This window comes from Prionailurus viverrinus, chromosome X (assembly GCF_022837055.1).
Source record: "Prionailurus viverrinus isolate Anna chromosome X, UM_Priviv_1.0, whole genome shotgun sequence".
Lineage (NCBI taxonomy): Eukaryota > Metazoa > Chordata > Mammalia > Carnivora > Felidae > Prionailurus > Prionailurus viverrinus.
Window position 1 is genome coordinate 37,746,750 of NC_062579.1, and position 26,013 is coordinate 37,772,762.

General features: G+C 41.1%; 1 protein-coding gene across 2 annotated transcripts in view; it reads left to right on the forward strand.

Moving 5' to 3' along the window:
* RP2 (RP2 activator of ARL3 GTPase) overlaps positions 1-26,013 on the forward strand; it is a 64,689-nt gene that overhangs the window by 30,951 nt on the left and 7,725 nt on the right. For both annotated transcript variants that reach the window (XM_047844687.1, XM_047844686.1), the window contains 2 exons: positions 5,796-6,461; positions 12,021-12,135. In XM_047844687.1, coding sequence (XP_047700643.1) covers positions 5,796-6,461; positions 12,021-12,135 — 781 coding nt within the window. The remainder of the gene's footprint in view (positions 1-5,795; positions 6,462-12,020; positions 12,136-26,013) is intronic.

Below are 26,013 nucleotides of genomic sequence, written 5' to 3' on the forward strand. Positions count from 1 at the left end.
TGCCTATTTTTTTCCTTTTTTTTCCGCCCACCCCCCCCAGCAAAACATATTTTTGGCTTTGCTGATGTTTTCTATTACATATTTAATACCTCAATCATTAACCTCTGATATTATTTTTTATCTTTTTTTCTCCTACTTTCTGTAAGTTTATTGTGTATTGTCTAATTTCTTAAGAAGGACATTTAACTGCTTAATTTTGAATGTTTTTATTATAGCTATTTAAGGTTATAGCTTTCTGTCAAAGCACCATTTTTGCTGCATCCCAAATGTGGTGTCTTAACATTTAATTCTGAGTATTTTTAGATTTGATTATGATTTCTTCTTTAACCCATGGTTTATTTAGCAGTATGCTTTTTAAATTTTCAAGTAGGCGTCTATTCATGTTTTCTGCCCAAAGCATGAATAGACACTTCTCTAAAGAAGACATCCAGATGGCCAACAGGCACATGAAAAGATGCTCAACGTCGCTCCTCATCAGGGAAATACAAATCAAAACCACACTCAGATACCACCTCACGCCCGTCAGAGTGGCCAAAATGAACAAATCAGGAGACTATAGGTGCTGGTGAGGATGTGGAGAAACGGGAACCCTCTTGCACTGTTGGTGGGAATGCAAACTGGTGCAGCCACTCGGGAAAACAGTGTGGAGGTTCCTCAGAAAATTAAAAATAGACCTACCCTATGACCCAGCAATAGCACTGGTAGGAATTTACCCAAGGGATACAGGAGTGTTGATGCATAGGGGCACTTGTACCCCAATGTTTATAGCAGCACTCTCAACAATAGCCAAATTGTGGAAAGAGCCTAAATGTCCATCAACTGATGAATGGATAAAGAAATTGTGGTTTATATACACAATGGAATACTACGTGGCAATGAGAAAGAATGACATCTGGCCTTTTGTAGCAACATGGATGGAACAGGAGAGTGTTATGCTAAGTGAAATAAGTCATACAGAGAAAGATACCATATGTTTTCACTCTTATGTGGATCCTGAGAAACTGAACAGAAGACCATGGGGGAGGGGAAGAAAAAAAAAAAAGAGAGGGAGAGAGCCAAACCATAAAAGACTCTTAAAATCAGAATAAACTGAGTGCTGATGGGGGGGTGGGAGGGAAGAGAGGGTGGGTGATGGGCATTGAGGAGGGCACCTTTTGGGATGAGCACTGGGTGTTGTATGGAAACCAATTTGACAATAAATTTCATATAAAAAAATAAATTTTCAAGTAGGCAAGAATTTTTTTTAATTGTTTATGTTTATTTCTGAGAGAGAGAGAGAGACAGAGCATGAGTGGGGGAGGGGCAGAGAGAAAGAGGAAGACTCAGAATCAGAAGCAGGCTCCAGGCTCTGAGCTGTCAGCACAGAGCCCAACACAGGGCTCGAACTCACAAACTGTGAAGTCATGACCTGAGCTGAAGTCGGTCACTCAACTGACTGAGCCACCCAGGTGCCCCAGTAGGCAAGAATTTTTAAAATTATTTTTTGTTATTAACTTTTTAAGTTTATTTATTTATTTTGAGAGAGCAGGGGAGGGACAGAGAGAGAGGGAGAGGGAGAGAATCCCAAGCAAGCTCCTCACTGTAAGCACAGAGCCCAATGTGGGGCTTGAACCCAGTACTGTGGGATCATGACCTGAGCTGAAGTCAAGAGTCAGATGCTCAACCGACTGAGCCACCCAGGCACCCCTTGTTATTAACTTTTAACTTAATTACATGTTGGTCCCATGTCATAGTCTGTAAGTTATCTATTATTTAAAATTTATTTAGGCTTTATGATCTAGTACATGATTTACTTAAAAAGCGTTCATATGTCCTTAAGAAAACTGTGAGTGTACTGTATTTATTGGATGCAGAACTCAGGCTTATTCTCATGGTATGGTTCAGATCTTATATATTATTGTTGATTTCATTTTTTTGGTCTGCTTGACTAATCAGTAGTTGAGAGCAGCAGTATTATTGAGGGGGGCACTTGGAATGAGCACTGGGTTGTTGTATGTAAGCAATGAATCATGGGAATCTACTCCCAGAGCCAAGAGCACACTGTATACACTGTATGTTTTACATATAAATTATATTTTATTTTATATTTTTAAAATTTTAATGTTTTTATTTATTTTTGAGACAGAGAGAGAACATGAGCAGGGGAGGGGCAGAGAGAGAGGGAGACACAGAATCCTAAGCAGGCTCCAGGCTCTGAGCTGTCAGCACAGAGCCTGACATGGGGCTCAAACTCACAGACTGTGAGATCATGACCTGAGCTTAAGTCAGACGCTTAACCGACTGAGCCACCCAGGCACCCCAATAAATTATATTTTTAAAAAATAAATAAAATAAAAGCCAGGAAACTGAAGGGGAAAAAAGACACTCCTTTGATTTTAATCTGCCAATTATGAGGGTTTGGAGAAGTCCTGGGCAATTGTCATAGTTAGTCCCTACCTATTTTTTTATTATTTATTTTGAGAAGGGAAGAGAGAGGGAGAGAGAGAGAGAGAGCGTGCGTGAGCGAGAGCGAGTGCCAGCATGCATGAGCCAGGGAGGGGCAGAGGGAGAGGGAGAATCCCAAGCAGGCTCCACACTGTCAGCACAGAGCCTGACTCGCTCAAACCCATGAACTGTGAGATCATGACCTGAGCCAAAATCAAGAGTCAGATGCTTAATTGAGTCAGCCACCCAGGTGCCCCCCACCCCCACCTATTTTTTCCCAGCTCTTCACCAGCACAGGGTTTCTGCCCTGCCCTAAATTCACTCTGCCCTGCCCTGAAGTCTTGACCAGAGATCTGAGTCCCAGCAAGTGTGGGAGAAATACTGTTGTCTCAAGATTTAGGGGAGGAAGAAGCAAGAGCAGAAACCCTAGAGGTTCCTTTTCTATTTTATCCTCCGACACTGTACCACAGGGATTTCTCATAGTTTCCCTTTTTCTTGGTGTTTTCCTTACTCAGTCCCTTTGGGGTTGATCTTGGGCAATAGGGGAGCCAGAAGCTATGCTAGTTGAGTTTCTTGGTAGAGACCAAACTGGAGTATTGCACCTTGATATACGTGCATCACCTGTAACGTCCTAGAAATAGAACTGCTTGAACACTTCTTTCCACATTAAACCTGTGTTGCCTCTATATTTTTTCTTTTCTTTCTCTCTCTCTCTCTCTGTTTTTTGTTTGTTTGTTTGTTTTTTGTGTGTGTGTATGGCACTACCAACATCCAAACACATAAACCAGAGCAGTGTTTTTTCAAACCTAGAGGTGGGATAATAGAAAATATTCGGGGTTTACCACAAAATTAGGGTAAATATTATTTGTGAAGCTTTTACTTCCTCGGTATGTGTACATGCACAAATACTCACAAGTATGTGTGCTGGGCTGTGCTGAAGAATCTACTAATGTGGATTATAGTCGGAAAAGTCGAAAATCACCGACTAGAGAACTAGGCATCATTTTGGACCCGTCCCTCTGCCTTCCCTCCTACAGCCATTGAATTATCAAGTCGGTCGATTCTACTTCCTCAGTAGTTCTCAAACGTGTCCCGTCTTCCTCTTCCCTCCCAACCACCACTCTGCTTCCAGAACTTTCTGGATGACTGCAACAATCTTCAGATCCGTGCTCCGCCTCCTTATTCCGATCAGAGTCATCTTTCCGAAATGTACCTTTTCCTTACGTAAATCCTCCTGTGGCACCCTGTTGCCCACGGATGACTTCCAGGCTTTATAACATGGCCCCTGCCTACCTCTCTAGCTTCATCTGCTAGCCTTCTAGTATCACAGCTAAACACCAAACCGCTTTCGGTTTTCCTCACGTTCTCTGATGAGTTTTATTTTGTTCATTCTTTCACTTTTGCCTGGTGTGGGAAGGGAGGGTCCTTTACTCCCACCCCTTTTGTGGGGGTGAACTCCAGCTCGTGTACTCTGACTTCGTATGTGAAGTCTTACACCCACCCCTGCATCCCCCACCCCTGGAGTCCCTCCTCTATGTTTCCAGAATATTCTAGGCATCGTGCATTGCACAGCCAAGTTGTTTTTAAATCATCTGTTTAGGTGAGTGTTTACTTTTTTTTTTTTTATGGGAAGTAACTAAACATCATACTCATGTTAGTGCCTAAAAGAATATCTAGCTCATTTTGGGTGTTGGTCAGATGTTGGCTGAATGACTGAAGATGTGGAAAGTTCAAGCACCTTTTCCAAATCATGTCGCTTATAGGTGACAGAATTAAGACTGGGAAACAAAGGGCCTCTTTTATTGTTTCATGCTACAGACGAGTACTCCTTCTAGCACGTGATGTAAAACTGAAAAAGTGCATTTATTATGCAATACCGAATAAATCACTTTAAGCTAGTTTGGTAACAATCAAGATGATTAAGTTAACCTTTGTGAATAATCCAATTTTTGCCTACTGTAAGGGAGTCTATTTCTGGCACATGAACAGTTTTGGCGTGAAATCTAATATTTGCAAAGAGGTAAAATGGTGCAAGTAGACTCAAAAGCAATTTGAAAAAATCAAAGTGACCTTTTTGTGACTCTATTTTGAGCGGTCAGTTAGAACTTTAAAATATGTAATGTGACGGATTCCAGGCATACTGTTTAAAACGTGATGTGAGCTTTAGTTTAGAATATGTAAAAGATGGGGATGGTGGCATTTGAAGAATTACACTGTAGGAAAAGCTCAAGATATGTTTGAATCACATTTACAGGTGCACGTTATGACATAGAGTGATTCTTGTGCCTTCTTCCAGTTTCTGTAGCGTATTGCAGAAATAAGTTGGGGTTTAGAAACTAAGACCCATCCATCAGTTTATTGAAGGATAGAGAAATATATTTCAATCTGGGCCTATCTCCAATTTCAGAAGTTTTTAGAGAAGCAGAAGCTGTTTCAAATTTCCACTTGTGGAATTTGAGAAGCAAAAACAAATGAATAAAGAAAAAAAAAAGAGACCAACAAAAACCCAGCCTCTTAAATATGGAGAACAAACTGGAAGCTGCCAGAGGGGAGGTGGGGGGGGCGTGATGGGTGAAATAGATAAAGGGGATGAAGAGCACATTTATCCTGATATAATGTATAGAATTGTTGAATCATATTGTACACCTGAAACTAATATGATGCTATGTGTTAACTATACTTGAATTAAAAAAATAAAAACCAAAAAAGTGAAGCATCAGAAACAGAAAAAGGGTCAGAGCTGAAATATCCCTTAATAACATCCAAAGTGCTGTGTGTAGGAGGATTTCCCCAATCGTTTCCAAAAGGTATTGTTACAGTTAGTATGTTGAAACAGGATCCAAACAGTGTCCCCACATTGGTTGGCTGATGTGTCCTTGAATCTTCCTTTATCACGGTCTCCTCTCCCTTCTGCCCCCCCCATTCCTTTTATTTATTGAAAAAAATAATTTGCGCTCTTCATTTTCTTACTATGTTGCAAAGTCGAGGAGAGTAGGAACTTAAGATTTTAGCACTTAAGAATTGTGCCTGGGGGGCGCCTGGGGGGCGCAGTCGGTTAAGCGTCCGACTTCAGCCAGGTCACGATCTCGCGGTCCGTGAGTTCGAGCCCCGCGTCGGGCTCTGGGCTGATGGCTCAGAGCCTGGAGCCTGTTTCCGATTCTGTGTCTCCCTCTCTCTCTGCCCCTCCCCTGTTCATGCTCTGTCTCTCTCTGTTCCCCAAAAAATAAATAAACGTTGAAAAAAAAATTTAAAAAAAAAAAAAGAATTGTGCCTGGGATCCAGTAGACACTTGACTATCGGACTATAGTCTATCGGACTATTATTTGTCTGATGCTGTTGATAATACTCAAGGCCGTGTTTTGTCCCTGCAGGTTGATCCAAAAGACTACATGTTCAGCGGACTGAAGGATGAAACAGTAGGTCGCTTGCCTGGCCAAGTGGCAGGACAACAGTTCCTCATTCAAGACTGTGAGAACTGTAACATCTATATTTTTGATCACTCGGCTACAATCACTATCGATGACTGTGCTAACTGCGTGATTTTCCTGGGACCTGTGAAAGGCAGCGTGTTTTTCCGGAATTGCAGAGATTGCAAATGCACGTTAGCCTGCCAGCAGTTCCGTGTGAGGGACTGTAGGAAGCTGGAAGTCTTTCTGTGCTGTGCCACTCAGCCCATCATTGAGTCGTCCACAAACATCAGGTTTGGCTGTTTCCAGTGGTACTACCCTGAGCTAGCGTTCCAGTTCAAAGATGCAGGGCTAAGTATCTTCAACAACACCTGGAGCAACATTCATGACTTCACGCCTGTGTCAGGAGAACTCAACTGGAGCCTTCTTCCAGAAGGTGCCGTGGTTCAAGACCACGTTCCTCTCCCTGCCACCGAAGAGCTCAAAGCTGTCCGCATTTCCACAGAAGCCAACAAAAGTATCGTTCCAGTGTCTCGAGGTCAGAGGCCGAAGAGCAGTGATGAATCCTGCTTGGTGGTATTATTTGCTGGCGATTATACAATCGCAAATGCCAGAAAACTAATTGATGAGGTAAGGAGTGAGACCAGAGAAACAGACACACACCTAGGTAGAAGCACACCACTTTCTGGAGAACTTTCTTTTCAAATTGGCTGGTAGAAATACAGGCAGTCCTTGGGGCACCTGAGTGGCTCAGTCAGTTGGGTGTCCGACTTCGGCTCAGGAACTCGAACTTCGGGAGTTGGAGCCCCGCATCGGGCTCGCTGCTGTCAGCGCAGAGCCCGCTTCGGATCCTCTCTCTCCCTCTCTCTGCCCTGCCTCCACTTACTTGCCCTGAAAAATAGATAAAATGTTTAAAAAAAAGAGAAATACAGACAGCTCTTAAGTTATAGTCCTCTGGGCCTCAAAATACTTTCCCAAAGAAACTTTTAAAAATACAGTCCAATTCAGTAAGCATTTATTAAGCACTTACTGTGTGAAGAGTTACTCTGTTACCGTATTTCATTGATTATAGGATGCACATTTGTTTTCCACGTTTTTGCTTATCTGAAATGCATCTTGCAATCGACGGCAACTTAAAGCTGATGAAATATGGCATGTGCCGGAGATGGAGATACATAGGCGAAATTCTCTGCCCCCAGAGAACTTCCATTCTTTATAATAAATGATTGCCGTGGAAGCTTACAAAGGTAGTACTGCAGAGTAAAGCCTGGCCTCATTTATTAGGAGTTTGGCTAGGGAAGGTAGGAAAGACATTTCAGAGTACAGCTTTTGGCCCCTGACGTGACTGTGGGAACGAGCCCCACACCACTCGCCTTTTCCCTGTTGCTATGTGAAGGGGCAGCTGGTGTGTCAGAACGAGGCTGGGGGCTGGGATAGCAGCTTGTGGGCTCAGGATCAGGGACTTGGTGAATTTGGGACTAGAGAGGAGTTCTATCGGGAGCGGCTCCCACTTGCAGAATACCTGGGGACGGAGAGATGAGGGGCTCCAGGAAGCAGCAGTTCCTGTGTTGGCGGGTGCTCCAGTGGGGAGACAGCAGAAGGCTGTATTAATTATCCAGTAATCAGGTATCCTTCAGAAGGAGTCTTTGAATTTAAAAATCAGACTTCCAGAAATGAAGCAGCGAATGGAAAACTTACCAAGTCTCTTTTTGGTTGGATTTTTAAAAATATTTATTTATTTTTGGGAGAGTGCAAGCGGGGGAGGGGCAGAGAGAGGGGGACAGGGAATCCGAAGCGGGGTCTGCACTGACAGGCTGACAGCAGTGAGCCCGATGTGGGGCTCGAACCCACGAACCGTGAGATCATGACGTGAGCCGAAGTCGGATGCTCAACTGACTGAGCTACCCGGGCACCCCATGGATTTTCTAGAAATTGTAACAGTTCTGTCGAAAGGAAGATTATAAGGGAAAAAAGCCCCACCAAAGATGACCTCCTCTCTGTGGCTACACACCCTACAGTGTAGAAAACCCGTGTCTGAAATCCATAAAGCATATCTGAAATCTAGTTTTCAAAACAACAGAAGCCAAAGTGCACATTTAAGACTGTGGTATTTTCTTTTTTGTTCATGCCAATCTGATAAAAACATGCTGTGAATCTGGTAAGATATAGAAAAGTACTTCTGGCCTTCGAGCTCTCTAGTCACATATGTTAATCCAACATCTGAGAAGTCAGTATTTGCTTTATCCTGTATGGTGATTTTTTTTTTTTTAAATCTACATACAGTTTGCAGAAGATATCATTATTCAGGTTAAACTCCTTTTTGGTGGGTAACAAGGAGTGGATAGCACACTCATTTTTTAAAAAGCCATCAGAACAAACACCGTCTTTCCTCATGAGTCATCATATGTTCTTTACCTTTTCACTTGCGGTATCTGATGTGTGAAATGACAGTGTCGTGTGCACTTGAAAACAACACGACCGGGAAGAATGATGTTCTTTAGATGTCCTTCTGGATTACAGAAGAGTTTGAAACAAAAACGCAACAACAGCAATAATAATGGCTAACACTTAGGTAGTGTTCACCATATGCCAGGCATCGTTATAAGGGGTTTAAATGAAGTCACTCACTTGACTTAGAGTAATCTATGAAATAGGTGCCGTTTATTTCCCTTTTTGCAGATAAGGAAAATGAGCCACAGAGAGGGTAAGTACCTGGCAAAAGGCCCCTCAGCCAGGAAACAGCAGAGCCATGATTTAAATCCAGGCAGCCTGGCTTTGTAGACCACAGTCTCAGCCCTTAAGTCCGATGCTACTCTGCTGCCTCAGCAGTAGAGGAGAGTTGACAGGTGCCTGGTGGAGCAGGAATGTGAGGGAAGTACGGGGAGTCAAGGCAGATACCACCCTTCAGCCTAGAAGGAAAATCCCTGGGACTTTCGGGTTGGACTTACCCTCTCTAATTCTGAAAGCACAGAATTAGGGACTAAAAAGAACAAAACGAAGAAGACACCGAGTACATGTGAAGAGGGTATCAAAACATGCTAAAAGATCACCAATTTACATGTTAAGAGAGAGATTACATATTTATTTTATTTATTTATTTATTTTAATTTTTTAATGTTTATTATTTTGGGGAGAGACAGAGACAGACAGAGAGAGCAAGCAGGGAAGGGTCAGAGAGAGAGGGAGACACAGAATCAGAAGCAGGCTCCAGGCTCTGAGCCGTCAGCACAGAGCCCGACACGGGGCTCGAACTCACAGACCGCAAGATCATGACCTGAGCCGAAGCCGGCCACCCAACCGACCGAACCACCCAGGCACCCCCTTTTTTTAAAAAAAAATTCTTTTCAGTGTTTATTTTTGAGAGAGCAGGAGAGAGACAGAACATGAGCAGGGGAGGGGCAGAGAGAGGGAAAGGGAGAGGGAGACACAGAATCTGAAGCAGACTCCAGGCTCCAAGCTGCCAGCCCAGAGCCTGACGTGGGGCTCGAACCTGAGAACTGTGAGATCATGACCTGAACCGAAGTCGGTCGCTCAACCGACTGAGCCACCCAGGCCCTCTGAGAGATTACATTTTTTTTTTTTTCAATGAAGCTCGAGTTCCCAGGAAAATATGTGTAGGAGCTACTTAATTCTGAGATGGAAAAAACAAGCAAACAACCCTTGAGTCTTTCTCATACCATAACCTAAATACCTTAAGACAGCCTCAACTGGAACTGTGATTGCTGACTCTGGTTGGTTATGTTCAACCCTAGGACCAGCACAGAATTTCGCTTCACATTATTTTTATAAATTGAATGTATCCTAAGAGTTTTTTTTAATCTGGGAAGTCCAGAGAAGCTGGATAAAGCAGAAAACACATTCCAGAGTGAATCAAGAGAAGTTACTGGGCCTCAATTTTCTCACCTAAAAAGTCAGATTTCTTGCTTCCTCTTGGCTACATCACAGATACGCACAGGACAAACTAATGTAAAAGTGGTCTGAAATGTTCGGAAGTAACGTATTGCATAATTTAAAGTTGGGTAGTTAAGCACTATTTTCAAGTCTTTAAGAGTAGAAGAGTTTCGGGGCGCCTGGGTGGCGCAGTCGGTTAAGCGTCCGACTTCAGCCAGGTCACGATCTCGCGGTCCGTGAGTTCGAGCCCCGCGTCAGGCTCTGGGCTGATGGCTCGGAGCCTGGAGCCTGTTTCCGATTCTGTGTCTCCCTCTCTCTCTGCCCCTCCCCCGTTCATGCTCTGTCTCTCTCTGTCCCAAAAATAAATAAAAACATTGAAAAAAAAATTTAAAAAAAAAAGAAGAGTTTCCATGAAAAAGGAGTCTCTGGATATCTGCAGTGAGATATCGAAATAGATCAAGTTTCATAATCCCTTATTTGTTTTTAGGTAACAGTATTTTGAGTTAATCATCTTTTGTCAGTTTATGTGTCTGAGTATGAAATGAGAGGTAGAGGTAGTGAGCTCTCTAGAAAATTAGAAACAGAGGTAGGATTATTCCTGCTATTTTAAGTAACTTTGCAGTCATCACCTGGCAGTGATGCCCATGCACTTTTCTGCTACTTTTTTTATGTATGTTTTTTTTTTTTCTGAGGCAACATTGAAGGCTCTCCAAAAGGATTTGAGTTTGAATCCAATTTGATGGAATAGTATGGAATAACGTAGCCATAGGGTGAAATATGATGAGCCATTAAAACTGACTTTATAGTGGAAAAGCTGGGAAGTATTCACAGTCAAGTAAGGGAAGATTTGTAGAATATCATATAAGTATCTAAATTATTATTATTATTTTTTTAGAGATCTCAGTCCGGGAAGTTATATATACTAAAATGTTAGCAGTTGTGGTTATTCTTAGGAAGTGGATTCAGAGCAGGACTTTCTTCTCTTTTTTGCAGTTATATGGGTTTTGCAATGAACAGGTGTTATTTCTGTAATGGGGGGAAAATGAACACTGGGAGGATAAAAGGAAGTATACCTATATGGCAGGGGCATCTTTGAGTGATAGCACCTTGGTTCATATTTGTTTCTATTTTTTATTTTTCAAGTGTTCTGTATTGAGCATACATGTTACTTAAAAATTTTTTTAATGTTTATTTTTGAGAGGGGGGGGAGGGGCAGAGACAGAGGGAGACACAGAACCTGAAGCAGGCTCCAGGTTCCGAGCGGTCAGCACAGAGCCGGACGCGGGGCTCAAACCCATGAACCGCAAGATCATGACCTGAGCTGAAGTTGGATGCTTAACCGACTGAGCCACCCAGGCACCCCCATGCATGCTACTTTTATACTTAAAAATCTAAGAGACTTTGCTAAAAAAACTAAGTGGTTGAATTCTGTGCAATTTTTAAAAACTACTTTAATAGTTATTTTAAAAATCAACGTGTACTTGTGGCTTCAGATCCTGTGTCTCCCTCCCTCTCCTTCCTTGCTCACGCTCTGTCTCTCAAAAATGAATAAACGTTAAAAAAAATCAACGTGTACTCATTGTACAGTATTGTAGCAATGAAGAAGAGTAGAAATAAACTTAAAAACCATCCATAATATACTCTATCTTGAATAGTCTTTTTAGGAATAATCTTTAATTTATTTAGTCTATAAGCAGATTAACAGGGTTCGAATCACAGTTCTCTTTATAGCTGTGTGACCTTGGGTAAATTTCTTGGCCACTCTGTGCCTTAGTTTCCTCACCTGTAGAATGAGGGTAATAATAGCACCTACCACACGAGAGGATTAAATGTGTTACACATATATAAAGTGCATAAAATTGCCTGGCACACAGTAAGTGCTCCATAAATGTAGTCTATTATTATTGTGCTATACTGTATACATCTGTATCATGCTTGTCAAAATTATTACTTAAGCTCTTCCCCCTTTTGTCGTATGTTATATTTCATGAACTCTGCTATTTCATCATGTGATGAATGCACCCTAGTTTACTTACTTAACCATTCTCACTGGACGTTTGCATGTGTCACCAAACTCCTTACGCACCACACACTAATTCTTAACCAGAAACACCCATCTGGAAAAATCTTGCGTATGTGAAAACTTGTTAGAGCAAACACCCTGAATCAGAGTGCTGATTCAAACAAACATCAGCATGCTGTGTCACGGTTTTATGTCGAAAAATGCTAGAATAGGAAAATACTGTTTTAATCTCAGAAGTTCATTTTAAAATCCAAACGAAACTTTATTTTCCACAGATGGTTGGTAAAGGATTCTTCCTAGTTCAAACCAAGGAAGTGTCAATGAAAGCTGAAGATGCTCAGAGAGTTTTTGGGGAGAAAGCACCTGACTTCCTTCCTCTGCTGAGTAAAGGTACCTTCTGGATGATTGGTGTACTTGTGTGGTTATCCTCCTGATGCATGATTAGAACTACTCTTGCCCTTAGCATTTCTCTTACATTGCCTTCTTTTTCTTGTTTATGTTTTTTTTCCTGTTACTATTCACAACTGGCAAAAATTTGGGGGCGCCTGGGTGACCCAGTCGGTTAAGCGTCCAACTTTGGCTCAGGCCATGATCTCGTAGTCCTTCGGTTCAAGCCCCACGTTGGGCTCTGTGCTGACAGCTCAGAACCTGGAGCCTGCTTCGGATTCTGTGTCTCCCCCTCACTCTCTCTCTCTGCCCCTCCCCTGCTCTCACTGTGTGTGTGTCTCTCTCTCAAACATAAACATTAAAAAAAAAAGTCAGAATTTCACATCATTCAAAAATCCCTGTGTAACTAACTAGAAATTAGGCAGTAGGTCTTTTCCCCCTATTCTGTCATGTTAGTACTTGAATGTCACATTTCATTATTATATATTTTGTTATTTCTAATTCTTATTGTATTGTACTACAGTGAGTGACTGTTTTGTTCTCCCTGTACAGAGTTACAAAGCACTTTATAAGGATTCTTTCTGCTCTAGTGTGCTTTGACCCTACTGGAAAGGAAATAAGAAATAGAAACAAAATGGTATACTATTTTATGTATTTAATATGATTAACTTTCCATGCATAATTAGGATTGTTTTCCCCAGTGGACAAATGCCACCAATAAATTTCAGGTACTGAAAACATGTCTGCAAACAGAGGAACTGGAATTTGTGTGCCCTCCTGAAGGGTTATATCTGCCTACATGTATTTGAAGGTATACCGATTCTAAAGGACAGAGTTCTGTTTGTCCGTCAGAGCAGGGACATGGTTTGCTCAAGAATTCATCAGGCTTTTCTTGACTGGCTGGAGCCAATATGTGTAGTAATATGCCGTGCTGATGGAATATACCCTAAAAAGATGGCATGTTTGCATTTACATGCTTTTTATGTATAAATTATAATAACCGTGAAACCTATATGAAAATGTTGGAGGATTGTTGGGAGAATTTTAATAGCTAATGCTGGGTATGACTCAGTAGTTATCTTTCTCTGGCTGACTTATTTCACTTAGTATTATACCCTCTAGCTCCATCCATGTTGCAAATGGCAAGATTTCATTCTTTTTATGGTTGAGTAGTATTCCATGTTATATGTGCGTATGTATGCATACACACACACACACACACACACACCCCACATCTCCTTTATTCATGCATCTATTGATGGACACTTGGGCCGCTTCCATAATTTGGCTATTATAAATAATGTATACATAGAGGTGTATGTATGAATTATAGGGTTTTTGTGTTTTTTGGGTAAACACGCAGAAGCGCAGTTACTGGATCATAGGGAAGTTCTGTTTTTAACTTTTTGAGGAACCTCCAGATGGTCTTCCACAGTGGCTATACCAGTTTGCTTTCCACCAACAGTGCCTGAAGGTTCCTTTTTCCCCACATCCTCACCAATGCTTGTTATTTCTTGTGCTTTCGATTTTAGCCATTCTGACAGGTGTAAGGTGATATCTCATTGTGGTTTTAATTTGCATTTTCCTGATGATCAGTGATATTGAGCATCTTTTCATGTGTCTGTTGGTCATCTGTATGTCCTCTTTGGAAAAATGTCTGTTCAGGTCCTCTGTCCATTTTTAATTGGGTTATTTCACTTTTTGCTGTTGAGTTGCATCCTAAAGTTCCTACTTTATATATTTTGGATATTAGTCCCTTATCAGATATTCATCTGCAAATATCTCCTCTCATTCAGTAGGCTGCCTTTTTATTTTGTTGCTTTTGTTTTTCTTGCCTGAGGAAACATACCTAGAAAAATGTTTCTATGGCTGATGTCAAAGAAATGACTGCCTATGTCTTCTACTAGTTTTATGGTTTCAGGTCTCACATTTAGGTCTTTAATCCACTTTGAGTTTATTTTTGTGTATGGTGTAAGAAAGTGGTCCAGTTTCTGGGGCGCCTGGGTGGCTCAGTCGGTTAAGCATCCAACTTCGGCTCAGGTCATGATCTCACAGTTTGTGAGTTCGAGCCCCGCATCTGGTTCTGTGCTGACAGCTTAGAGCCTGGAGCCTGCTTCGAATTCTGTGTCTCCCTCTCTCTCTCTCTCTGCTTCTCCCCTGCTCATGCTCTGTCTCTCTCTCTCCTTCAAAAATAAATAAAAACATTTCAAAGGGGCGCCTGGGTGGCGCAGTCGGTTAAGCGTCCGACTTCAGCCAGGTCACGATCTCAAGGTCCGTGAGTTCGAGCCCCGCGTCAGGCTCTGGGCTGATGGCTCAGAGCCTGGAGCCTGTTTCCGATTCTGTGTCTCCCTCTCTCTCTGCCCCTCCCCCGTTCATGCTCTGTCTCTCTCTGTCCCAAAAATAAATAAACGTTGAAAAAAAAATTTTTTTCAAAAAAATTAAAAAAAAAAGAAAGTGGTCCAGTTTCATTCTTTTGCATGTAGCTGTCCGCTTTTCCCAACACTATTTGTTGAAGAGACTGTCTTTTCCCCATTGTATATTCTTGCTTTCTTTGTCATAGATTAATTGACTATATAAGCATGGGTTTATTTCTGGACTCTATTCTATTCCATTGACCTGTGTGTCTATTTTTGTGCCAGTACCATACTGTTTTGATTATCTATAGCTTTGTAGTATATGTTGAAATCTGAGATTGAGATACCTCCAGCTGTATTCACCTTTTTCTTTTTTTCTAAGTTTTATTTATTTAAGTCATCTCTACACCCCACGTGGGGCTTGAACTCATGACCCCAAGATCAAGAGTCGCATGCTCCTCTGACTGAACCAGCTAGGTGCCCCTCTTCTTCTTTTTCAGGATTGCTTTGGCCATTCAGGGTCTTTTGTGGTTTCATACACATTTTAAGATTAATCTAGTTTCCGTGAAAAATGTTGTTAGTATTTAATAGGGATTGCATTAAATCTGTAGATTTCTTTGAGTAGTGTGGACATTTTAACAATATTATATTGGTTATTCCAATTCATGAGCATGGCATATTTTTCCATTTCTTTGTTTCATCTTCGGTTTCTTTCATCGGTGTTTTATAGCTTTCAGAGTACAGATGTCCTAGTTCCTTTGATGCAACTGTTTTGACATGGGAGCATTCTGATGGAACCTTGAAAACAAGCCTTTAAACTCTCAGCAGGTTTCAGAAATTGAATCAGCAGGGGCACCTGGGTGGCTCAGTCAGTTGAGCATCTGACTTCAGCTTAGGTCATGATCTCATGGTTCGTGAGCTTGAGCCCCACATCAGGCCCGCTGCTGTCAGTGCAGAGCCTGCTTCGGATCCCGTCTCCTTCTCTCTCTGCCCCTCCCCTGCTCATGTTCACTCTTTCTCTGTCAAAAATAAATAAACATTAAAAAAAAGAAATTGAGCCAATAATGATTGTAATGGACATCCTAAAGTGTGAGATTAGGGATGAAGTGAGTATATGGGCAGGTCTACATTAACGATTTATGTGCTCATGAAATGTTAGTGGAGTGACTTAATAGAAATGCTCCAACCCCGAGGGTAATATTTGTGCTTAAGTAACACAACATTCCACATGGAAGAAATAAAAGGACTAAACAAAAGAACTAAAACCAATGGGCAGATGTTACAGGAATTTCAGCAATAAACATCATATAAATAACTTTTAAAACCAGAGATACCCATAGGAAGTACTCACAGTCTAACGAGGTCATGCCAGGTCACGGGAGCCAACTTAAATCCCTTTCCACTGGCCAAACTTGGTATAATTTGGGCATCACAAAGGATAATGAACGGAATTGATTTAACAACAGAAATCCATGTATCCTGGGGCGCCTGGGTGGCTCAGTCGGTTGAGCATCCAACTTTGGCTCAGGTCATGATCTCGCAGTTTGTGAGTTCGAGCCCACATCGGGCTCTGTGCGGACAGCTCGGAGCCTGGAGCCTGCTTCGGATTCTGTGTCTCCTCCTCTCTCTGCCCCTCCCCTGCTCATGCTCTATCTCTCCATCGCTCAATAATAAATAAACATTTAAAAAAAAAGAAATCCATGTATCCATAGTGATGACGAAAAAGGGAGGAGGAAATAAAAGGAAACCTCTTCTCCACTTTACAGAATACTATGAACTAATAAATGTAGAAGGAGTGATAAACTTTGGAAATCACCATCATCCAATCCCCAAGGTAATAATTAATTCAGATAAAGGTTATCAGTGGGTGCTAAAACTGTTGGGGTAAAAGTTGCTAATAAATAGGATATTTATACATTCTCATTCAAAAGGGAAATGTATTATTACAGCAGAGATTTGGTAATCACTCCCATCAAACTTAGCATCACGGAGGGCAGGACAGCCTGACATTGTGTTTCTTCTGATGCGATGCAATAAGAAATTCACAGCATCACCTGTGATGAGCTCATCCCAAAAATAACTTGAATCCAATCAAGACTTAATTGCTAGTTTATCTGAAAGAACGGAAATCTAGGGACATGTTAAATGACACTATGAGAAAATAATGATTCAAATCTTAAAAAGACATTCTACAGGACGACTGGTGAGCACTCTTCAGATAATGTTCTGGGAAACAAAAATGATGGGGGACCATTGTGGATTAAAAGAAACATAACAACTAAATACAGTGAATAAAACTTAATTGGAACTTGGATTGGGATGGGGTGAACTATAAAGCTATAAAAGACATCTTGGGGAAGCCTCAGGAAGTTTGGAGATAATATTATGGAATTACTGTTAGTATTCTTAAGTATGGTAATGATATTGTGGTCATGTGGGAGATTCGTGCTGAAGTGTCATGACGTCCTGTCATCATGTCCACTCTTCAAATGGCTGCAAAACAAAAACAGCATGGGTGTAGCGTGTGAGAAAGCAAATGGGGCCAAATGTTAATTTGATGGGTGTTAACATTTGAAGAGCAAATGGATGTTTTATATTATTCTTCCAACTTTTCTATATTGTTTGGAATTTTTCAAAATAAAATACTGGGGAAAAATTTTTGGCTGCCCAATATTGCATTGACTGATATGGAACAGGGAGCAGGCTTGTCAGTGGAAATATTCCAGCAGGACTTGGGTGGATTGGGTCCTTATCTAAAAGTGACCATCAATCATCCTAAGGAGGGTTTCTCAACCTCAGCATTACTGACATTTTAGGACGGATAACTGGGTGGGGGGCTGTCCTGTGCATTATACGGTGTTTAACAGCCCCCCGTGGCCTCTACCCCCCAGATCCCAGGAGCACACACCCCCAGTTGTGGCAACCAAAAATGTTTCTAGATATCGCCAAATGCCCCTTGGGGGGTAAAATCTCTCCCAGTTGCAAACCACTCTTCTGAGCCAAGGGCAAACTTTTTTTTTTTTCCAGAAAATTCACTTTTATTTCAAATACCTTGCACCTCAGAGTCTCTAAATCTTCCTCTCCAGTTAAAGCAGTTACTCACTTTCTTTTTTTTTTTTTTTTAATGTTTATTTATTTTGAGAGAGACAGTGAGCAAGCAAGCAAGCAGAGGAAGGGCAGGGAGAGAGAGAATCCCAAGCAGGCTCTGCACTGTCAGCGCAGAGTCCAACACTGGTCTCGAATTCATGAACCTGAGATCATGCCCTGAGCCGAAATCAAGAGTCGGATGCCTAACCGATTGAGCCAGCCAGGTGCCCCACAAATTATTTACTTTCAATCAATAAAGCTTTTTGACTGCTAATTGAGAAAATTCATTGTGTTTTCCATCTTGAAAATCTAAACCTGCCGAATCCTCAGAACCATCTAGGGTGCTTTTAAAAACATAAGAAAGACTGATTCGAAAATTTCTGAGACATACTCTTAGAATCTGCATTGTAAAAAGTTTCCCCGATGACTCTAATGATTAGTCAGACTTGGGTTCCTTTGTTTGAGAGGGTCATTCATTCATTCATTTATTCAATAAACGCAAGATGAAGTCTGAGAAGTAGTAAAAGAGTCCGATGATAGAGGGCCTTCTAGGCCATTGTAGGGACTTTGGCTCCTAGTCTGAACTGAGAAACTTCTAGCTGTGTTTTTGAAGTATAGTTCACATATAACGCATTAGTTTCAGATGTACAACAATGATTCAGTATTTGTGTATATTGTGAAAGTATCATCACAATAAGTCTAGTTAATGTCTGTCACCGTATGCAGTTCCAAATTTTCTTTCTCATGATGAGGACTTTGATGGTCTACTCTCTTAGCAACTTTCCGATACGCAATACAGTATTATTAACTATAGTCACCATGCTTGGCATTATATCCCCATGACTTACATGTTTTATAAGTGGAAGTTTGTACCTTTTGAGCTCCTCACCCATTTGGCCCTCCCCTCACCCTACATCTCTCTGGCAACCACCACTCTGTTCTCTGTATCTATAAGTTCAGGGTTTTTTGTTTTTGTTTTTGTTTTTTTCAGATTCCACATATAAATGAGATCATACGCAGTTTGTCTTTCTCTGACTTATTTCACGCGGCATTATGCTCTCAACGTCCACCTGTATTGTTGCAAATGGCAAGGCTTCCTTTTTGATGGTTGAGTAATATTCCACTGTGTATGTGTGTCTGTGTAAACATGCCACATTTTCTTTCTTCATTCATGGACATTAATGGTTGTTTCCATATCTTGGCGGTTGTAAATAATGCTGCAGTGATCATGAGAGTGCATGTATCTTTTCAGGTCAGTGTTTCCATTTTCTTCAGGCAGGTACCCAGAAGTAGAATTGCTGAATCACATGGTAGTTCTAGTTTTAATTTTTTGAGGAACCTCCATACTCCTTTACATAGTGGATGCACCAATTTACATCCCTCCCAAGAATGTCCAAGGGTTCCCTTTGTTCCACATCCTCACTCACATTTGGGTTTTTTTTTTTTTAAATGTTTATTCTTGAGACAGAGAGTGTGAACAGGGGTGGGGCAGAGAGAGAGGGAGACACAGAATCCGAAACAGGCTCTAGGCTCTGCACTGTCAACACAGAGCCCAACGCAGGGCTCGAACCCACAAACTGTGAGATCATGACCTGAGCTGAAGTAGGACGCTTAACCGACTGAGCCACCCAGGCGCCCCTGTTGTTTCTTTTTGATGATAGCCATTCTAACAGGTGTGAGGTGATAAATCTCATCATGGTTTTGATTTTTTGTTTCCCTAATGAAAAGGTGTGGAGCACCTTTTCATGTTCTTGTCCATCTGTATGTCTTCTTTGGAAAAATGTCTATTCAAATCCTCTGCCCATTTTTTAATGATTGGTTTTTTTTTTTTCCTATTGAGTTATATGAGTTCTTTATATACTTTGAATATTAACCCCCTATCAGATACAAGATTTACAAATATGTTCTCCCATTCAGCTTTTTTTTTTTTTTTAAGTAAGCTCTAGGCCCGACATGGGGCTTGATCTCACAACGCCAAGATCAATACTTGAATGCTCGGGGCGCCTGGATGGCTCAGTCGGTTGAGCATCCGACTTTGGCTCAGGTCATGATCTCACAGTTCACGAGTTCGAGCCCCACATCGGGCTCTGTGCTGACCGCTCAGAGCCTGGAGACTGCTTCAGATTCTGTGTTTCCGTCTCTCTCTCTCTCTCTCTCTGCCCCTCCCCTGCTCACACTCTGTCTCTCTCTTTGTCAAAAATAAATTTAAAAAACATTTTAAAATTTTTTTAAAAAAATACTTGAATGCTCTACCGACTGAGCCAGCCATGCGCCCCTCAGCTGTGTTTTTAATAAACTTTTTATGTTGGAATAATTTAGTTTTACAGAAAAATTGCAAAGGTAGTACAGAGAGCTTCCATATGCCCTTTATCCAGATCCCCTAATGTTAGCATAACCGTGGTACGTTTATCAAAACTAAGTAATTTACATTGGTAAAATACTATGAACTTAAGCTGTAGTCTTTATTCAAATTTTACCAATTTTTTTTCCAGTCATGTCCTTTTTCTGTTCCAGAATCCAGTCTAAGATCCCACATTGCATTTAGTTGTCATGTCTCCTTAGTCTCCTCTAATCTGTGGCGGTTTCTTTTAGTCTTCTTTGTGTTTCATGACCTTGAAATATTTTGACAGTACTGGTAAGTTGTTTTATAGAATGTGCCTCCATTTGGGTGTGACTGATGTTTCCTCTGCTTAGATTGAGGTTTGGGGGGAAGAGGTGAAGTGCCCTTCTCATCGCATCACATCAGGGGGTACAGGATATCAACGTGATTTATCACTGGGGCATTGGCTGGCCTTAGTTCAGCCTTGGTTCTGCCGGGTTTCCCAAACACTGCAAAGTTCCTGCTTTTTCCTTTTCATACTTTGTTCTTTGGAAGTTGAGTCACTAAGACCAGCTTACGCTCAAGGCGAGGAGAAATAAACTACACCTCCTGGAGGTGATGGTATCTGCCTACATTGTTTGGAATTCTTCTCTAAGAAATATTTGTCCCTTCTCCCCCATTTATTTATTCAATCATCTATTTCTATCAGTAGGGAACATGAATATGTACTTTATTCTTTGGGTTATAATCCAGTACTATCAAATTATTCCAGTGTTAGCCACTGAAAGTTCTCTTAGGTTGGTTCCTCTGTCCTTTTGACATGCTATTGATTTGTTTATTGATTTATACCTTATTATGCCGGATAAGAAGACTTCCACTATCATGTTGTATAAAGTAATGAGGAGAAGACATTCTTGTTCTGTTAGTGGTCTCAAAGTGTTCAATCTCACCATGAAGAATGATGTTGGTTGTAGGATTCTCATCTATACCTTTTATTAGGCTAAGGGAGTTTCATTCTGTCCCTAGTTTGTTGAATTTTTATCAGGCACGGATGTTGAATTTCGTTGAATGGGTTTTTTTTTCTGTATTTATTGAGATAATATTTTTTTTATTATCTAGTCATTTAATCTGGTGAATGACTTTTGTTGATTTTGAATGTTGAGCCAGCCTTGTATTCTTGAGATGAACTCCCTTGATCGTGATAGATTGATTGTCTCTTTAATAAATTGCTAGTTTCAGTTTGCTAATATTTTATTGAAGATTTTTGCATCTTTGTTCATGAGGGACATTGGTCTGTAGTTTTCTTGTAATATCTTTGTCTGACTTTGATATTAGGGTAATGCTGGCCTCATAAAATGAGTTGGGGTGTGTTCTTTCTCTTCTATGATCTTGAATAAACTTTGGAGAATTGGTATAATTTCTTCTTCTTTTTTAAGTTTATTTATTTTGAGAGACAGAGAGAGCAGAGGAGGGGCAGAGAGAGAGAGGGAGAGAGAAAATCCCAGGCAGGCTCCATGCTGTCAGTGTAGAGCCCGATGTGGGGCTTGAACTCACGAACCGTGAGATCATGACCTGAGCCGAAACCAAGAGTCGGATGCTTAAACTGGCTGAGCCACCCAGGTGCCCCGGTATCATTTCTTCTTTAAATGTGTGATAGAATTCACCAGTGGAACCATCTGGGCCTGGAGATTTGGGGAGAAAGATTTTTAGAAAGTTTAATTTACTTATTAAATTATTTACTTATTAGTTTACTTACAGGGTACTTAGGGCTATATTTTTCTTTTTGAATGAATTTTGATAGTTTTTGTCCTTCAGGGAACTGTTTCATTTCAGAAATCTAAGTTATCAAATTTATGGACATAGAGTTGTTTATAGTATTTCTTTGTTCTTATTAACATCTGTGGGATCAGTAGTGTCCCACTTATATTCCTGCTATTAGTAATTTGAGAAGAAGCAGTTCTTTGTTTCACTGATTTTTTTTTCTATTGCTCTTCCCTTTTCAATTTTATTGTTCTCTGCTCCACTAAGTATTATTTCCTTCCTTCACTTGTTTTATATTTGATTTGCTTCTCTTTCTCTAGTTTCTTAAGGTTTAAGCTTAGGTTATTGATTGTAGATAATTTCTTCTTTTCTAATACAGTTGATTCTCATTATTCACAGTAGTTATGTTGAGTCACTGTGAGCACTGAGGTAGTGAGTACTGCTCCTAGGAGAAATATGGGGTTAAGTTTCTATAAATCTCTGGTCACAACATTTTTGTCAGTCAACCCATACATAATCTTGTCATAAGTTTGTTTCTATCCAAAGACATCTTACTCAGTATATGTTATTGATTCATTCACATTGAGCCAACAGCACTATATAACTCTTATCAAATGAAGCTTATCCAACAGGTATTTTCTCTGAAAGGCACATCACAGCCTTCCTAAGCTTAGGGACATTAGACAGCACTTTTGCACTACATCTGGGGGCCATTTTAAACAGCAGGATCACCAACAAGGCCCACAAAATGTGGGGCACCTGGGTGGCTCAGTCGGTTAAGTGTCCACTCTTGATTTCAGCTCAGGTCATGATCTCATGGTTCCTGGGATGGAGCCCCGCATTGGGATCTGCTCTGACAGTGTGGAGCCTGCTTGGGATTCTCTCTCTCCCTCTCCCTCTGCCTGTACCCCGCTCACATGCACACGTGCACGCTCTCTCTCTCTCTCTCTCAAAAATAAATTTAAAAAACTTTTAAAAATCTTATTAACCACCCCCCCCCCACACACACACACACACAAAATGTGGAAAACATGGCACTGAAACTGAAAAGGACACTTGGTTACGGCGTGAGAGCTGAAACAAGAAGGCAGGGGATCGCTTTGTTCAGCTTCACCTGGGAACGTGGGTGTCAGGCAGCTCAAAGCTCTTGCTGCTCTGTGTTTGTCTATGAATGACCATGAGAACACCGCAAGTATTCATTTGGGGGTTACAGATAAATTTTACCAAGTTAGCAAATGTGCACATAAGGAATCTGAATAATGAGGATCAACTGTGTATTCAGTGTTAAAAAGTTTCCTTTAAGCACTGCTTTAACTGCATCCTACAAATTTTGACATGTAGTTTTATGTAAGTCACGGCATACTCACTGTGTTTTATAAATCTGAGAATCTCTGTCTTTTTTAAGTTTATTTCTTTATTTTGAGAGAGAGAGAGAGAGAGCAGGGAAGGGGCAGAGAGAGAATGGGGGAGAGAGAATACCAAGCAGGCTTTGCGCGATGCCCGATGCAGGGCTTGAACTCACAAACAGTGAGCTCGCTGCAATCAGCCTGAGACTGTCAGTGCGGAGCCCGCTTCACATCCTTTGTCCTCCTCTCTTTCTTTCTCTCTCTCTCTCTCTCTCTCTCTCTGCCCCTTCCCTGCTTGTTCTCTCTCTCTCTCTCTCTCTCTCTCTCTCAATAAATAAATAAATAAATAAATAAATAAATAAATAAAACTTAAAAAAAAAAACGTTTAATTGGACACTTTAAATTCTTTGTGTTTTGCTGCTTTGTGCTATAATGGCAGAGTTGATTAGTTGTGATGGACACAGTATGGCCCACAAAGCCTAAAATATTTCCTGTCTGGTCCTTTACAGAAAAAGTGTGTTGACCCCTGTTGTAGTTCAGACTATTTTCAGTTTCCCTTGAGACTTTTTACTTGATCCATTGATTTAGACGTATATCGTTTAATTTCCAAACATTTGGACATTGTCCAGATGTGTTTGTTATTTCTAGATTAAAGCTATTACGGCCCAAAAACACACATTATATGATTTCTATTTTCTTATAGCCTGTCTTGGTGACTATTCTGTGTGCATGCAAGAAGAATATATACTCTGCTTTTGTTTGGTGGAATATTCTATAAATGTCCACTAAGTCAGTTTGGTTGATGGTGCTATTCAATTCCTCTATATCCTTCCTGATTTTCTGCCTACTTGTTCTGTGAATTACCGAAGGAGGGAATGTTGAAGTTTCCAACAATAACTGAATTTGTCTATTTCTGTTGTCGGTTCCTATCACATTCTGCCTCATGAATTTTGAAACTCTATTGTTAGATGCATATACATTTAAGATTGTTACGTCTTCTTGTTATTATGCAGTGTCCCTCTGTCTCTGATACTCTTCCTTGTTCTGACATCTACTTTGTCTGAAATATAGCTACTCCAGCTTTCATTTGGTTCTTTAGTGTCTCATCATATATCTTTACCCCTTTTCTTTTAATTTATTGAATTCTGTAGATCTAAAGTGAGTTTTTATAGACAGCATATACTTGGTTCTTGCTTTTCAACCCAATCTGATTTCACAGTTCATGGGTTCGAGGCCTGCGTTGGGCTCTGTGCTGACAACTCAGAGCCTGAAGCCTGCTTCATATTCGGTGTCTCTTTCTCTGTCTGCCCCTCCCCCCCTCATGCTCTGCCTCTCTCTCTGTCTCAAAAATAAACTTCAAAAAAATTAAAAATGGGCACCTGGGTGGCTCAGTCGGTTAAGCTTCCGACATCAGCTCAGGTCATGATCTCACAGTTTATGAGTTCGAGCTCAGAGCCTGGAGCCTGCTTCAGATTCTGTGTCTCCTCTCTCTGCTTGCTCTCTCTCTCTCGAAGATAAATAAACATTTGAAATTAATTAATTAATTAATTTAAAAAAATAAGACAAATATAGATCATATTTTACTGGGGGTTTCAGAGCAGAGGAATGTCACAATCCCTTTAAAATGTAACTTTTGGGGCGCCTGGGTGGCGCAGTCGGTTAAGCGTCCGACTTCAGCCAGGTCACGATCTCGCGGTCCGTGAGTTCCAGCCCCGCGTCAGGCTCTGGGCTGATGGCTCAGAGCCTGGAGCCTGTTTCCGATTCTGTGTCTCCCTCTCTCTCTGCCCCTCCCCCGTTCATGCTCTGTCTCTCTCTGTCCCAAAAATAAATAAACGTTGAAAAAAATTTTTTTTAAAAAAATAAAATGTAACTTTTACCACTGTGGTTGCTCTAAGGGGGAAGCAGAGAGACCACCTAGAAGGCCATTGCTGTAATCTGAGACATGATAGCGATTCATTCCAAGGTCATGTTAGATAACGTAGAAGACGGTGTTAGATAGGACATCCAGGCATCTTTTTTGCTTACTTCAAAATCTCAGTTTTTCATGACAGCTCAACTATTTAGATTTAAAGCTACTGCCAACTATTTGATAACATGTTCACACTAAAATACTTTTTTAAAAAGGTAACCAGTGATCTTTATTGACCTCCTAGTTCAGTTTGAAATAATCACAGTAATTGTAGTCACCATCCTTAGACAAGTAGGACTGCTTAAAAAGTGCGTTGTCAGGGGAGGGGGCGGGGATGAGCCAGATGGGGGATGGGCATTAAGGAGGCACTTGTTGGGATGAGCACTGGGTGTCATATGTAAGAGATGAATCACTGGTTTCTATTCCTGAAACCAGTACTACACTGTATGTTAACTTGAATTGAAATAAAAATTTTTAAAAAGTACACTGGCAGTATTGTAGGTTTCTTTTTTAATTTCGGATTATCCACACACGTTAATCAAAACTGCTGCACCCGTCCACCTTTTTGGTTGGTGTTTCTTTGTTGGCAAATTATTTGGTCACTTACTGGAAGTTCATCATAATCTATTTAAAAAAAATTTTTTTTTTTTTAAATTTTTTTTTTTTCAACGTTTATTTATTTTTGGGACAGAGAGAGACAGAGCATGAATGGGGGAGGGGCAGAGAGAGAGGGAGACACAGAATCGGAAACAGGCTCCAGGCTCCGAGCCATCAGCCCAGAGCCCGACGCGGGGCTCGAACTCACGGACCGCGAGATCGTGACCTGGCTGAAGTCGGACGCTTAACCGACTGCGCCACCCAGGCGCCCCAAAAAAATTTTTTTTAACGTTTTTTATTTATTTTTGAGACAGAGAGAGAGCATGAACGGGGGAGGGGCAGAGAGAGAGGGAGACACAGAATCAGAAGCAGGCTCCAGGCTCTGAGCCATCAGCCCAGAGCCCGATGTGGGGCTCGAACTCACGGACCATGAGATCGTGACCTGAGCTGAAGTCAGACGCTTAACTGACTGAGCCACTCACGCGCTCCCATCATAATCTATTTAAA